Genomic DNA, 15,729 nt, shown 5'->3' on the forward strand with positions numbered 1-15,729 from the left:
CACCCGTTATCACGCCACAGAGAGGCCAAAGGGGGATCTGCCAGTATAAACAAAGCAGATCCCCGTTCTGTCAGGGGAGTAGAATGAGGTTGTCTGTTCCTAGTGATTAGGAACAGCAATCTCTCTCTCTACTCCCTGTCAGTTATAAAGCACCTCCCTAGAGAACATTTAACCCTTCGATCGCCCCTGGTGTTAACCCCTTCCCTGCCAGTGTCATTTATACAGTAATCAGTGCATTTTTATAGTACTGATCACTGTATAAATGTCACTGGTCCCAAAAAAAAGTGTCAAATGTGTCTGATCTGTCCACCCCAATGTCACAGTCACTGCCATTACTAGTAAAAAAAGAATTCATAATAAAAATGCCATAAATCTATCCCCTATTTTGTAGGCACTATAACTTTTGTGCAAACCAATCAATATACGCTAATTGGGATTTTCTTTACCAAAAATATGTAAAAGAACACATATTGGCCTAATCTGAGGAAGAAATTAATTTTTTTACATTTTTTTTTATACTTATTATAGCAAAAAGTAAATATATTGGTGTAGCGCTGGTAGATTTGCGATCTACCATATGTTAGGTAAATTTAGTAACTTGTTTGTTAAATAGGTTAGGTTTGCCTCTGTTTCAGCTTGGCTGATGTTGTGTGTGTTTCCATACTGACCAGTGGGTGTCGCTGTTATCACTAGTCAGTGTTGGAAAGGCAACGTGTCGAAGCGTATGGATGCTCTTCTGTCCCGGAGACAACTCGGTGGAGGTGGTCCTCCGAGTTGCATTCTGGGCGAGGGTATTTATGGGACAGACGCCATATTGTGGGATTCATTTTTAAAGCCACCTGCTGGCCCTCCTGGGCGACAGGTATGCGTTAGAGAGCAATCTCGTGGTCCTCCGTTCCGCAGGCCCACGCCGCTGCGGCGCAGGGGTGGGCCCAGAAGCTTGTCTGGGGCCTACCACAGCAGCTGAGGAATGGTCCTCAGCTGTCTATCCCAAGTGAAGAAGCTGGACAACCGAGCAGATCCCAGGGGAGGACCCATCATGGAAGGATGACGCAGCGTGCTGGTCTGGAGTGGGACCTGGTGACTCAGTTGGAGGACGTATCCTGAAGTAACTATACAGCATAGTGTTGCCGGGTTGGCTTAAAGGTTCAAGCACTGTGACTGAGGTTCATTTCAGAAAGACCAATACATCCTGTGGCAGAGGATCGTACAGGTTTATCCCAAATAAGTCTGTGGCAGAGACTTTTGTTCGTGCTACGTACTGGCTGCTAGGCAAGTGAGAGAGGCCTATCCAGGCGAGCAAATAGTGTGTCCCATGAGGGGAGTGCATCCTATTGTAATATCCAAATTCTACCAGGACATTTGTTAAGAATCTTACAAGAAGATATTTGAGTTTCTTCTGCAGTTTCCCTTCTGCCTCTTTCCTGCTACATCCTTAGTAAACTGTTTAATAAAGCATTGAAAACGTACTCAAGTGTTGGTGCGTGTATCGTCCAGAGGTAAACTCAACTGAACCCTAGACCCGGTGCCGGTAAAACAGAGGGAAGGAGAGTGAAGGTAACAGACCCGCTTAAACCAGCAGCTCCACCGAGAGTTAATGCTACATTGTTTTTTTTTTTTTTTGTTCAAAATTGTCGCTGTTTTTTTGTTTATAGTTCAAAAAATAAAAACCACAGAGGTGATCAAATACCACCAAAAGAAAGCTCTCTTTGTGGAAAAAAGGACATCAATTTCGTTTGGGTATAACGTCGCATGACCGCGCAATTGTCAGTTAAAGAGACATAGTGGCGTATCCAAAAAATGGCCTGGTGATTAAGGGGGCAAATCCTTCCGGGGCTGAATATTTTTTACCTTCTGCTATAAAACATAACCCATAAAAAAATGTAAAAATTTAATTTCTTCATAAATTTAGACCAATAGGTATTCTACTACATATCTTTGGTAAAAAAAAAAACAATAAGCGTATATTGATTGGTATGCGCAAAAGTTATAGCATCTACAAAATAGGGGAATATTTTTGGCATTTTTATTTATTTAATTATTTTTTACTAGTAATGGCGATGGCGGTGATCAGCAATTTTTAGCGGGACTGCGATATTGCAACGGATAGATCGGACACCTAGCTGACATTGTTGACACTTTTTTGGGAACCAGTGACATTATTACAGTGATCAGTGCTAAAAATATGCACCAACATTGTACTAATGACACTGTCAGGGAAAGGGTAAACATCAGGGGCGATCAAAGGGTTAAATGTGTTCCCTCAGTGTGTTTCTAATTGTGTGTGTGGGGGGTGGGCTGCTTGGGATCTTCCTGCATAGTAGAAAGACAGGATCTCTGTGTGATCCCCTGTCAGGACGGAGATCTACCTTGTTTACTATGGCAGATCCCCGTTCCGTCACTGCGGGGAACGATCACAAGCGGCAGGCGGACATCGAGTCCTCAGGACCTGCTGATTGGCTCCCCCGCTGGCCAATGAGCCCACAGATCGCTGTGTACGAGCACGATGTACACCTACAGCGATTTGTGCAGCCGGGCCAGCCTGCCATAGTATAACTGCGGCGGCTCATCTTTCAAAATCTACCTGACCTTGGCTAGGAGAGAGATCCACAAATTTTCCACTTCTTATTACATGATTGAACAGTAATGACTGGCATATTCAAGGCTTTGGATATCTTTTTATATCCTTTTTCATCTTTGTAAAGTTTCATTACCTTGTTACGCAGGTCTTTTGACTGTTCTTTTTTGCTCCCCATGGCTTAGTATCTAGCCTGCTTAGTGCATCCATGTGACAGCTAACAAACTCATTGACTATTTATACACGGACACTAATTGTGATTTAAAAAGCCACAAATATGGGAAATTAGCCTTTAATAGCCATTTTAACCTGTGTGTGCCACCTTCTGTGTCTGTACCAAGGCCAAACATTCCGGGTTTGTAAACTTTTCATCAGGGCCATTTGGGTGATTTCTGTTATCATTATGATTTTAAAAGGAGCCAAAAAAATGATGTGATAATAAATAGCTTCATGTGATCACTATCCTTGAATAAAAGACCGTTTTTTTGGCATGATTAGTCACATTTTCAATATAAATGCTAAAATTTCAAAATTTCTGCCAGGGTACACAAACTTTTGAGCACGACTGTATGCATATGTTCCAGTGATATAAAATGATCGTGTTAAGAAACAAAAGATCTTGCATAGTTAGCGGTCTAAAATTGTTTGTAGTAGGGTTATGTTAACTTACTTAACCACTTCAGCCCCGGACCATTTGGCTGCCTAAAGACCAGAGGACTTTTTCCAATTTGGCACTGTGTCGCTTTAACTGCTAATTGCGCGGTCATGCAATGCTGTACCCAAACAAAATTTGCGTCCTTTTCTTCCCACAAATAGAGCTTTCTTTTGATGGTATTTGATCACCTCTGCGGTTTTTATTTTTTGCGCTATAAACGGAAAAAGACCGAAAATTTTGAAAAAAAATGATATTTTTTACTTTTTGTTATAAAAAAATCCAATAAACTCAATTTTAGTCATACATTTAGGCCAAAATGTATTCGGCCACATGTCTTTGGTAAAAAAAATGTTAATAAGCGTATATTTATTGGTTTGCGCAAAAGTTATAGCGTCTACAAGCTAGAGTACATTTTCTGGAATTTACACAGCTTTTAGTTTATGACTGCCTATGTCATTTCTTGAGGTGCTAAAATGGCAGGGCAGTACAAAACCCCCCCAAATGACCCCATTTTGGAAAGTAGACACCCCAAGGAAATTGCTGAGAGGCATGTTGAGCCCATTGAATATTAATTTTTTTTGTCCCAAGTGATTGAATAATGACAAAAAAAATTACAAAAAGTTGTCACTAAATGATATATTGCTCACACAGGCCATGGGCATATGTGGAATTGCACCCCAAAATACATTCAGCTGCTTCTCCTGAGCACAGGGATACCACATGTGTGGGACTTTTTGGGAGCCTAGCCGCGTACGGGGCCCCGAAAACCAATCACCGCCTTCAGGATTTCTAAGGGCGTAAATTTTTGATTTCACTCCTCATTACCTATTACAGTTTTGAAGGCCATAAAATGCCCAGATGGTACAAAACCCCCTCAAATGACCCCATTTTGGAAATTAGACACCCCAAGCTATTTGCTGAGAGGCATGTTGAGTCCATGGAATATTTTATATTTTGACACAAATTGCGGGAAAGTGACAAATTTTTTTTTTTTTTTGCACAAAGTTGTCACTAAATGATATATTGCTCACACAGGCCATGGGCATATGTGGAATTGCACCCCAAAATACATTTAGCTGCTTCTCCTGAATATGGGGATACCACATGTGTGGGACTTTTTGGGAGCCTAGCTGCGTACGGGGCCCCGAAAACCAATCACCACCTTCAGGGTTTCTAAGGGTGTAAATTTTTGATTTCACTCTTCACTGCCTATCAAAATTTCGGAGACCATGGAATGCCCAGGTGGCACTACCCCCCCCCAAATGACCCCATTTTGGAAAGTAGACACCCCAAGCTATTTGCTGAGAGGCATGGTGAGTATTTTGCAGCTCTCATTTGTTTTTGAAAATGAAGAAAGTCAAGAAAAAACATTTTTTTTTTCTTTTTTCAATTTTCAAAACTTTGTGACAAAAAGTGAGGTCTGCAAAATACTCTCTATACCTCTCAGCAAATAGCTTGGGGTGTCTACTTTACAAAATGGGGTCATTTGGGGGGGTTTTGTGCCACCTGGGCATTCCATGGCCTCTGAAACTGTGATAGGCAGTGAAGAGTAAAATCAAAAATTTACGCCCTTAGAAAGCCTGAAGGCGGTGCTTGGTTTTCGGGGTCCCGTACGCGGCTAGGCTCCCAAAAAGTCTCACACATGTGGTATCCCCGTACTCAGGAGAAGCAACAGAATGTATTTTGGGGTGTAATTTCACATATTCCCATGGCATGTTTGAGCAATATATCATTTAGTGACAACTTTGTGCAAAAAAAAAAAAAAAAAAATTTGTCTCTTTCCCTCAACTTGTGTCACAATATAAAATATTCCATGGACTCGACATGACTCTCAGCAAATAGCTTGGGGTGTCTACTTTCCAAAATGGGGTCATTTGGGGGGGTTTGAACTGTCCTGGCATTTTATGCACAACATTTAGAAGCTTATGTCACACATCACCCACTCTTCTAACCACTTGAAGACAAAGCCCTTTCTGACACTTTTTGTTTACATGAAAAAATTATTTTTTTTTGCAAGAAAATTACTTTGAACCCCCAAACATTATATATTTTTTTAAAGCAAATGCCCTACAGATTAAAATGGTGGGTGTTTCATTTTTTTTTCACATAGTATTTGCGCAGCTATTTTTCAAACGCATTTTTGGGGGAAAAAACACACTTTTTAAAATTTTAATGCACTAAAACACACTATATTGCCCAAATGTTTGATGAAATAAAAAAGATGATCTTAGGCCAAGTACATGGATACCAAACATGACATGCTTTAAAATTGCGCACAAACATGCAGTGGCGACAAACTAAATACATTTTTAAAAGCCTTTAAAAGCCTTTACAGGTTACCACTTTAGATTTACAGAGGGGGTCTACTGCTAAAATTGCTGCCCTCGATCTGATGTTTGCGGTGACACCTCACATGCATGGTGCAATTGCTGTTTACATTTGACGCCAGACCGACGCTTGCATTCGCCTTTGCGCGAGAGCAGGGGGGGACAGGGGTGCTTTTTTTTTTTCTTTATTATTTTTTTGCTTTTTTATCTTATTTTTAAACTGTTCCTTTCATTTTTTTTTTTTTTTATCATTTTTATTTTTATTTCAGGGAATGTAAATATCCCCTATGATAGCAATAGGTAGTGACAGGTACTCTTTTTTGAAATCTCTCCTCTGCCCTCAAAGCATCTGACCACACCAAGATCGGTGTGATAAAATGCTTCCCCAATTTCCCAATGGCGCTGTTTACATCTAAATCTAAGTCATGAAATGCTCATAGCTTCCGGTTTCTTAGGCCATAGAGATGTTTGGAGCCACTCTGGTCTCTGATCAGCTCTATGGTCAGCTGGCTGAATCACTGGCTGCATTCTCAGGTTCTCTGTTGAGACAGGAGAGCCAGAGAAAAACACGGAAGACGGTTGGAGGGGGGCATTCCCTCCCACTGCTTGTAAAAGCAGTCTAGAGGCTAATTAGCCACTAGTATTGCTTTTACATGAAAGCCGACCGCTGGCTGAAAAGAATGATACCAAGATGATACCTAAACCTGCAGGCATCATTCTGGTATAACCACTCAAAGTCGTGAATGGCGTACCTGAAGACAAAAAAATGGTTAACAATAAAACACAGTAAACGGAAAAGTATAAAAAATTGCATACCTGAAAAGTAAATATGATAAAACATAATAACAATAAAACATTGCAGAATAGAATACAGTAAAAAAGAGCAGAACAATAGAGAGAGAATAGAGAGAGAGAGAACAATAAAACAACAACTATTTTTTTTTTATTTTATATTTTTTTTTTTTTTTTTACATTTTTTTTGTAACTAACTTTTATAACTGTAACCGGTTCCAGGTTCGAGTCTCTCAAAATGCGATGGCATCTTGGGAGACCCTGTGAAAGTGTGCCTAGTCTGTACAATGCTGTACCCTACGCTAATACTCAACTAGTGAATGGTAGCGTTCAAAACATTCACCAATGTAAAGACCAGGATTGTCAGGACAGGAGGGACAATAATAGTGGGTGTCACACCTATATCCGCGCTTGCTGCAGACACAACATCTTTTTGGGGGGGTTCGTTGGGTAGGGGTACTTGGGAGGACATAAAAATGCCTCTCATGCAGCCGACTGCATTTGGTTGGGGATGTGAATGGGGGAAGTACGGGCGCTGCAGAAGTGGTGGGTTCCCAATTATTAGGATTGGCGAATGCAGCAGGAAGAGCATTATGGGCACGACGGGCCTGTTTGTCTTCTTCTTGGTGGCAGCGGGACACTACTTGTGCTTGCCACCTCACCAGCTTAAACTGCACTTATGGGACTCGCCACGTCACCAAGTGTTACTGCAGTGCTGGTTTGACTACGACCGGGGTGTACTAGGCCGCTGGTGCTTGCCAGTTCACCAAAACACTACCAAAAAAACTGTTAGCGATCGCAGGGATCAGGCCTGACTCTGCGAACGCTGCAGTTATGCGTTTAGTGTTTTGTAAGTGACAGTGATCGATCGATACTGCACTTGGGTGGGCTGGGCCGGGCCGGGCGGAGGGGCAAAACGCAGGCGCTAGCAGGTATCTGGGCTGATCCCGCTAACACTGCGTTTTTGGGAACCCTAAACTGCTGGGGATGCTAGTATAGATCTGATCGGATCAGATATTGATCCGTTCAGATACTATACTACTTAGGGAGGCGTATGCTGCGTGCGTGGGTGTTAGCGGTACTGGCGCTAACCTGACGCTGCTTGGGGCTGGTGCTTGCCAGTTCACCAAAACGCTACCAAAAAAACTGTTAGCGATCGCAGGGATCAGGCCTGACTCTGCAAACGCTGCAGTTATGTGTTTAGTGTTTTGTAAGTGACAGTGATCGATCGATACTGCACTTGGGTGGGCTGGGCTGGGCCGGGCCGGGCGGAGGGGCAAAACGCAGGTCCTAGCAGGTATCTGGGCTGAACCCGCTACCACTGCGTTTTTGGGAACCCTAAACTGCTGGGGACACTAGTATAGATCTGATCGGATCAGATATTGATCCGTTCAGATACTATACCACTAAGGGAGGTGTACGGTGCGTGCGTGGGTGTTATCGGTACTGGCGCTAACCTGACGCTGCCTGGGGCTGGTGCTAGCCAGTTCACCAAAATGCTACCAAAAAAACTGTTAGCGATCGCAGGAATCAGGCCTGACTCTGCGAACGCTGCAGTTATGCGTTTAGTGTTTTGTAAGTGTCAGTGATCAATCAATACTGCACTTGGGTGGGCTGGGCTGGGCCGGGCGGCGTATACTGCGTGCGTGGGTGTTAGCGGTACTGGCGCTAATCTGACGTTGCCTGGGGTGACGCATATCACCGCCGGGCGATCAGGGGGCTAAACCTTTATTCGGTAATAAACGGCGCGTGCCCTGACACTATAAAAAATAAACTAACTAACCAACGTCACCCGTAACAGTTATATGGTGATCAGTGGTGAAAGGGTTAACTAGGGGGCAATCAAGGGGTTAAAACATTTATTAGGTAGTATATGGGGGTCCCTGACGCTATAAAACGCTGACGGCGAACCTAAATATTTACCTCCCTAACTAGCGTCACCAGTGACACCAATACAGCGATCAGAAAAATGATCGCTTAGCGACACTGGCGACGGGGGGGTGATCAAGGGGTTAAAACTTTATTAGGGGGGTTAGGGGGGTACCCTAGACCTAAAGGGGGCTAACAGTAACTGTCCCACCACACTAACTGTCACAAACTGACACCATGCAGAAATCAGAAAAAAAAAAAACTGCTTGGTGTCAGTGTGACGGGGGGGGGGGGGGGAGGGGTGATTGGGGGGTGATCGGGGGGTAAAGGGGGGTGTATTGTGTGCCTGGCATGTTCTACTGTGTGTGTGTGTAGTGTTTTCACTCACATTGCAGTCTTCTCTCCTCTGCGCCGGAACGGAAAATACCGAGCTGAGGAGAGATGACATCATTTCCTTTGCTGCTGTTTACCATACAGCAGCAGAGGAATGATCTGATTGGCCGGCGGCGATCGCGAGGGGGGGCCACGAATGGATGGTCTCCCCCTCACCTCCGATCACCGCTGGACAAAAGCGGACCGCCTCGGGCACCGGGGGGGGTGCGTGATTCTGCCTTCCCGTGCCACCTTGCCGACGTACATCGGCATGAGGCGGTCCTTAAGTGGTTGAAGTGGTTGTGAAGGTTGAAGGTTTTTTACCTTCATGCATTTTATGCAAGAAGGTAAAGAACCTTTCGGTGTCCAGCTGCCCCCTCAGCTCCCCGAATACTTAACTAAGCCTGATCTCGATCCAGCGATAAGCACGAGAGTTGAGGCTCTGACAGGTCTCTCATTCCTGATTGGCTAAGATGCAGAAGCCCGTGGTTTTCATGGCTGTCAATCACAGCCAATGAGGTGGGAGCAGGGGGCGGGGCTGAGTCACGCTTTGTGTGTCTTATGGACACAGAGAGACGGCTCAGGCAAAACCACTGCACAGAGCAGGTAAGTATAACATGTCTGTTATTTTTTAAATTTAATTTTTTCTTTACAATCACTTTAAAATAAAAGTCATGTTGTGAGACAGACATGTTAAAGGTACCTACAAAGCAGGTACAAGACGTGGGGGGGTTTACTAAAGCTGAAGTGTGCAAAATCTGGTACATTTCTGCATAGAAACCAATCAGCTTCCAGATTTTAGCTCTCGTTCACACTGAGCATGTCTTTGAAATTGTGCAACTTCATCTGAACTTACCATGGACAGCTGCACCAGATTAGGTGTGCGACAGTTTTAGTAAATCTCCCCAAGTAAAAGAACTTGGGAGAATTTCTTTCTCAGTGACTTTCTTTTTCTCTTAATCATGATCTAATTTTTTTGTAGTCTAAAACAGAACTTTCCTGTTTCTTTCTCCATTTTTTGAGGTCTATAGTATAATCTGTTAGTGACATTATAACTTTGCATGTTTTGGTGTCTTTTGTACCTGTCACCTCTTCTTGTGACTCTTTTCAGAACTATATATAGAGAAAATTGAGTACTGTCCGTGACAGTACTCAGTTTTCTCTGTCACAATTGCACTAATACGGCTACAATCAAATCAGAACTATATATAGAAATCATAATGCAAAAAAATCTTTAGATTATTAATTGCATTTTGTTCAGCTGTTGTGCCCTCATTGCACATTGTTTTTTTTTTAAAATGACATTTAAATTTTATAGGTCTTTGTACTTAAACCTGCTAGGACTATGGGCAATATTGGCCTGTGCTGTGATCTCAGGCCTCATTCTATATTCAATATATAAAGACTGTGATCCATGGATGTCAAAGCGTGTGTCTGCTCCTGATCAGGTACATATTTAACAACAAAAAAAAACTTTTTATCTGAGATCCTTAGAGTGCAACATTGGAAAAAAATGTATTATGTTGGTTTAATTTAATAATATTTTTACCACTTCAATACAGGGCATTTTCACCCCCTTCCTGCCCAGGCCAATTTTCAGTTTTCAGCGCTGTAACACTTTGAATGACAATTGCGCGGTCAGAGGTTTTTACCCTAATGCATTCTTTGCATTAAGATTAAAAAATATTCTGTGTTTATCACCCCCCCCCCCCCCAGCCCCTCCTAAATACCTGAGCTTGATCAAGCGGCTTGTTATAGGGGCCCTTAGCGGGGCAGCCATGAGCGCCGGTGGGGGACCCGGGAAAAGGGCTGCTCTGTGCAAAACCATTGCACAGAGCAGGGAAGTATGACATGCTTGTTATTAAAAAAGTATGTTTACAATTAGATGAATCACCACGACCCTGACATCATGCATCTAACGCGTTTCAAGGGACAAACCTTCTTCATAGCAAGGATTAAAGCAGAACTAAACTTACTCTCACACCAGCACTGCAGTGTCCTGGAGCTCCCTCCTTGCTGTTGACATCCTTAGGCTGGTCTAGTTCTGGATACCCTTCTTTGGCCATTTTCATTTGCCTAGCCAAATTGGTGTCACTCTTGCATGGGAGTTCATTCATCTCACTATTGCCAAAACTGTACACTGAGCTGCACATGCACAGCTCAGTGTACAGGGAAGACAGGCAGGTAAGAAACAGGAGAGACATACAGGGGAATCTCAATATAGGGCTATCAACACTTTTCTGGTGGTGGTTCTCTTATGATACAGCTGATGTCATGACTCAAATATGGACAATGCCCATGTTTGGGAAATTGCTTTTTCAGTGGGTGGGTGGAGCCTGATGAGGAACTAAGAAACTAGTTTGCATCCAGGAGCGTTATTTGTCCCCAATGGCAGGTAACTGCTCCAGCCCGTGGTCAGCTGTGGCCGCTGTCAGCCTGTCATTGCTTTGTACAGGCAGTAACTATCTACATCCTCCTGTGAATCCAGCTGCAAAAATATGTTGTTTTTTTTTCTGCAGCTGTGATAAGAATCTCATGTGAGTGAGCCCTTAAAGTGGTTTTAACCGCATATAGTCACATTTAGAGTTTCTAATTTGATCCTGGATGCACAGAATTCTATTTTGGCTCTTACACACAGGAAAACACACAGGGTGAATGGTACCATTAATATAATATAATGATAAAATGCAGGTTTGACACTGCCAGTGTGATTGAGCCTAAAGTGACATGTTTGTTGTTTTTTTTTTTTTTTTATGGAATATACCCAAGACCCTGCAAATATTACTAAAGTACAATTTGAATAGAGCACACAACAAAGGCTTGCATTTATAGTCTTGTTGGGTTCACAAAAAAGCCATTGTTAAAGTAAACATATCTTGTAAAATTCCACAATACGTACACGTGATCGCCATTCGTTTATTTTCATCACCTGTGTGTTTGAATAGAATGGGTGTTTCTCAGTGAAATTTGGCATCCATACAGCGTTATCCAAAACAAGCTTCTCTTTTCTGGAAATGAAATGTTTGTGTGACTCACAAAGTTAATATTCCCAGCACTATTTCCTTGTAATATGTGTGCATCAGGGAAACCTGTCATAAAATGTACAAATTAAATTGGCATAGAAGTTTCTGATATGTAATCTTCTTTATTCTATTGTATTTCAATGATAAGAAAACATTAACACATTTTTGTCATTTCAGTTAATGCCTTACCTAGTGCTAGATATTCTCCGGAACTACCCAGGAGTGCCTGGCCTGTTCGTAGCATGTGCTTATAGCGGCACTTTAAGGTGAGCAGTCAATGTTCTCAAAAACAATATTTTAGAGGAAAAAAAGAGGCATGCAGAGGTTTTCTTTGCTATATTTATTTACAGTATATGCCAGTCTACTCTAAAATAATGAAGCGCCACCCCCGTAAGGGCCGCTGGAAGATGACTGGCCCCATAGGTTGCCCTGACTTTGTAAGCCTCCCAAAACCTCGACACTCTGGGTTTGGACATATTTCAAAGTGATAATGCAATTACACAGACCCCAGACTGTAGCAAAGTAAACAGCTATTTTACTTAGGATTCTTGAAGCAGATAAGAACAAGAATGACTTGGGCAGATATTTTTCAGTGTTAAACTCCTAGTCTTGGTAAATATGCAATAGGTAGAAAATCACAATAAGTCAAACAGTAGTAACTAGTAGGGCCTGAAAGAACCCTTTGACCCAGGAATAAAAGGGAACAGAATGACCCTGTCAAACTGCTCCCTTCAAATCCTGATGCCACGGGTCCAACAAACTTTGTGGCTCAATTATAAAACAAAAAGTTACAAGAAATGCAATGCTTAATGTCTGAGTTGAGTTCCTCTTAAATTGTGCTGATATTGTGAGTCCTATAAGTGGGGGGAGAAGAGGCGAGTGGAGGAGACCTTGTGGTGTAGATGTTCAGTGTCTTCCGCTAGCTCAACAAGGGTCCAGAAGGATTGCTGAGTAATGCCGTCCAGCAACAGAAAATAGCACTTGCAAAGTGTTTCCTTTTTGAGGCTTTATTGTAAACAGATGGGATAAAGGTATCTGCATGCAGTGTCCTTGTGGTGTGTATACAGGGTGGGCTTCTGCCCACTCATCAATCCTGATGATACTGAGGCTCAAGGGAAATGGATGTCCCAGAAAAAGCTCTTGAAGAATCTGCAACCAGTGAAGGGTGCCTGGCCGTGCACCTAACGATGCTGGGATTCTGCTGTAACTGTACCAGCGATGATGAGAGTGACCACCAACAGTCAGTTGGCCAACAGGGAGCTGACAATGGTGGACCTGTCTGTTCCCTCACTCGCCAGAGGCTCTTCACACTGCCTAGGCTGTGGTGCCTGCTCACATTCCCCTAAGCGGCTGGGTCCCTGCTATCAGCTAAAGGTTGTGGTCCCAAGAGAAAGACTCCTCCCCAGGCCAGGCTATTTATGTCCTCACCCAGCATTCTTATCTCTTTCTCCCAGCCAGCTGGAACTTGTAGTATGCAGCAGGCTGGCTCCAATGCAAATCTTAGCACCTTGGACCACATATCCCATGATCCCTTGCTCTCAGCTGTAGTCTCTGCTTGCTCTGGATTCAGGAGATGATGACACCGTGTCCAGACTGAGCACTAGAGGGAAACAGGCTTACTGCAGCTGGTGTTACAGAATGTTCCACAATGACACAGGCAAAGTTAGCCAGCACCTAGTTACAATGATATTATGGATGAAAGTATAACTAAAGGCAAAAGTTTTTTTTTAGTTTTGGATAGAGTGGAGAGGGATTAGAACGCCTGTCAGTTTTTATTGCTGTCTGTGCCCCCCATTAAGGAGATTTAGCCTCTCTATTTTTCCTGTTTACCATTACCACTGAGAGTGAAGAAGATCCCAAATTTTGGGTTGTCCCCAGAAAAGTAATAATAGAGGGGAAATGTTCCAATAAAGCCACTAGTTCTGGGGACCTGGGACAGAGATTCCCATAATTTGCAGGGATTTCCTCTCACTTCCTGTTTGGCTAGGAGACAGGAAATGAAGGGAAATCTGCCCAAACTTACACAGATGGCGAAAACAAATCTGACAGAGGTTATAACTAGAGATCGACCGCTTTTGTGAGGCTGATTATTTTTTATTGAAGTATCGGGCACAAACGTACCCGATATTACCGATATTGCTTTAAGGGGTTTTACCGGGGTGATGTTACATAGTAAGTGAGATTGAAAAAAGACACAAGTCCATCAAGTCCAACCTATGTGTGTGATTATATATCAGTATTACATTGTATATCCCTGTATGTTGTGGTCGTTCGGGTGCTTATCTAATAGTTTTTGAAACTATCATGTTCCCCGCTGAAACCACCACCTGTGGAAGGGAATTCCACATCCTTGCCGCTCCTACAGTAAAGAACAGTAAAGACCCTCTACGCAGTTTATGGTTAAACCTCTTTTCTTCTAATTTTAATGAGTGGCCCTTCCGTGGAAAAGTTTTATCCCTATTGGGGGGTCACCAGTATGGTATTTGTAAATTGAAATCATATCCCCTCTCGAGCGTCTCTTATCCAGAGAGAATACGCTCAGTGCTCCCAACTTTTCTTCATAACGTATATCCTCCAGACCCTTTATTAGCTTTGTTGCCCTTCTTTGTATTTGCTCCATTTCCAGTACATCCTTCCTGACGACATGAGCCAAGAACTGGACAGCATACTCCAGGTGAGGCCAGACCAGAGTCTTGTAGAGTGGTAGAATTATTGCTTTATCTCTTGAGTTAATCCCTTTTTAATGCATGCCAATATTCTGTTTGCTTTGTTAGCGGCAGCTTGGCATTGCATGCCATTGCAATGCCATTGCTGAGCCTATCATCTACTAGGACCCCCAGGTCCTTTTCCATTCAAAACCCCCCCAGAGGTTCTCTCCCTAGTGAGTAGATTGCATTCATATTTTTGCCACCCAAAATGCATTATTTTACATTTTTCTACATTAAACCTCATTTACCTTGTAATTGCCCACCCCATTAATTTGTAGTTATTGCCCTGCTTATCTTAGTATCGTCCGCAAATACAGAGACTGAACTGCTTACCCCATCCTCCAGGTTGAATATGAACAAATTAAATAGGAGTGGTCCCAGCACAGAACACTGGGGGACCCCACTTTCCGCCCCTAACCATTCCGAGTACTCCCCATTTATCACCACCCTCTGAACTTGCCCTTGTAGCCAGTTTTCAATCCATGTACTCACTCTATGGTCCATGCCAACGAACCTTACCTTAGATGGCAGCTCACCTCCTCATAGAAGGTCAATAGATTGGTTTGGCAAGAGCGATTCTTCATGAATCCATGCTGATTACTGCTAATGATACCGTTTTCATTACTAAAATCTTGTATATAGTCCCTTATCATCCCCTCCAAGAGCTTGCATACTATTGATGTTAGGCTAATTGGTCTGTAATTCCCAGGGATTTTTAAATAATGGTGCTACATTGGCTTTTCTTCAATCAGCTGGTACCATACCATTCAGTAAAAATTAGGAACAATGGTCTGGCAATTACTTGACTGAGTTCCCTAAGTACCCTCAGGTGCAAGCCATCTGGTCCCGGTGATTTATTAATGTTATGTTTTCCAAGTCTATTTCTAATTCTGTCCTCTGTTAGCCATTAGGGTGCTTCCTGTGATGTGTCATGAAGATAAACGCTGCAGTTTTGGTTACTGAAGCCCCCCGATTCCCTCATGAAGACTGAGGAGAAGAATAAATTCAATAACTTTGTCATCTCCATATCCTTTGTAGCCAGATTTCCTTCCTCATTCTTTATGGGACCAATATGGTCTGTCCTCCCTTTTTTACTGTTTATATACTTAAAGAATTTCTTGGGATTTTTTTTGCTCTCCTACACTATGTGTCTTTTGTGTTCTATCTTAGCTGCCCTAATTGCACCCTTACTTTTCTTGTTGCATTCTTTGTGAATGCTGATGATGATCCCTCAGTCTTATATTTTTTGAAGGCCTTCTCCTTTGCTTTTATATGCATTTTTACATTGGAGTTAAGCCATCCAGGACTTTTTTTCACTCTTTTAAATGTATTTCCCAATTGGATGCACTGACTAATGCCCTTATTTAATATGCTCTTAAAGCAAACCCATCTCTCCGCCGTGTTC

General features: G+C 42.7%; 1 protein-coding gene across 2 annotated transcripts in view; it reads left to right on the forward strand.

Annotated features, from left to right (window-relative positions):
* The window catches only part of LOC141132216 (sodium-coupled monocarboxylate transporter 1-like), a 114,131-nt gene that overhangs the window by 37,828 nt on the left and 60,574 nt on the right, over window positions 1-15,729 (forward strand). For both annotated transcript variants that reach the window (XM_073620378.1, XM_073620379.1), the window contains exons 7-8: window positions 9,912-10,041; window positions 11,794-11,882. In XM_073620378.1, the coding sequence (XP_073476479.1) occupies window positions 9,912-10,041; window positions 11,794-11,882 (219 nt within the window). The remainder of the gene's footprint in view (window positions 1-9,911; window positions 10,042-11,793; window positions 11,883-15,729) is intronic.

This window comes from Aquarana catesbeiana, linkage group LG03 (genome assembly GCF_042186555.1).
Source record: "Aquarana catesbeiana isolate 2022-GZ linkage group LG03, ASM4218655v1, whole genome shotgun sequence".
Classification (NCBI taxonomy): Eukaryota; Metazoa; Chordata; class Amphibia; order Anura; family Ranidae; genus Aquarana; species Aquarana catesbeiana.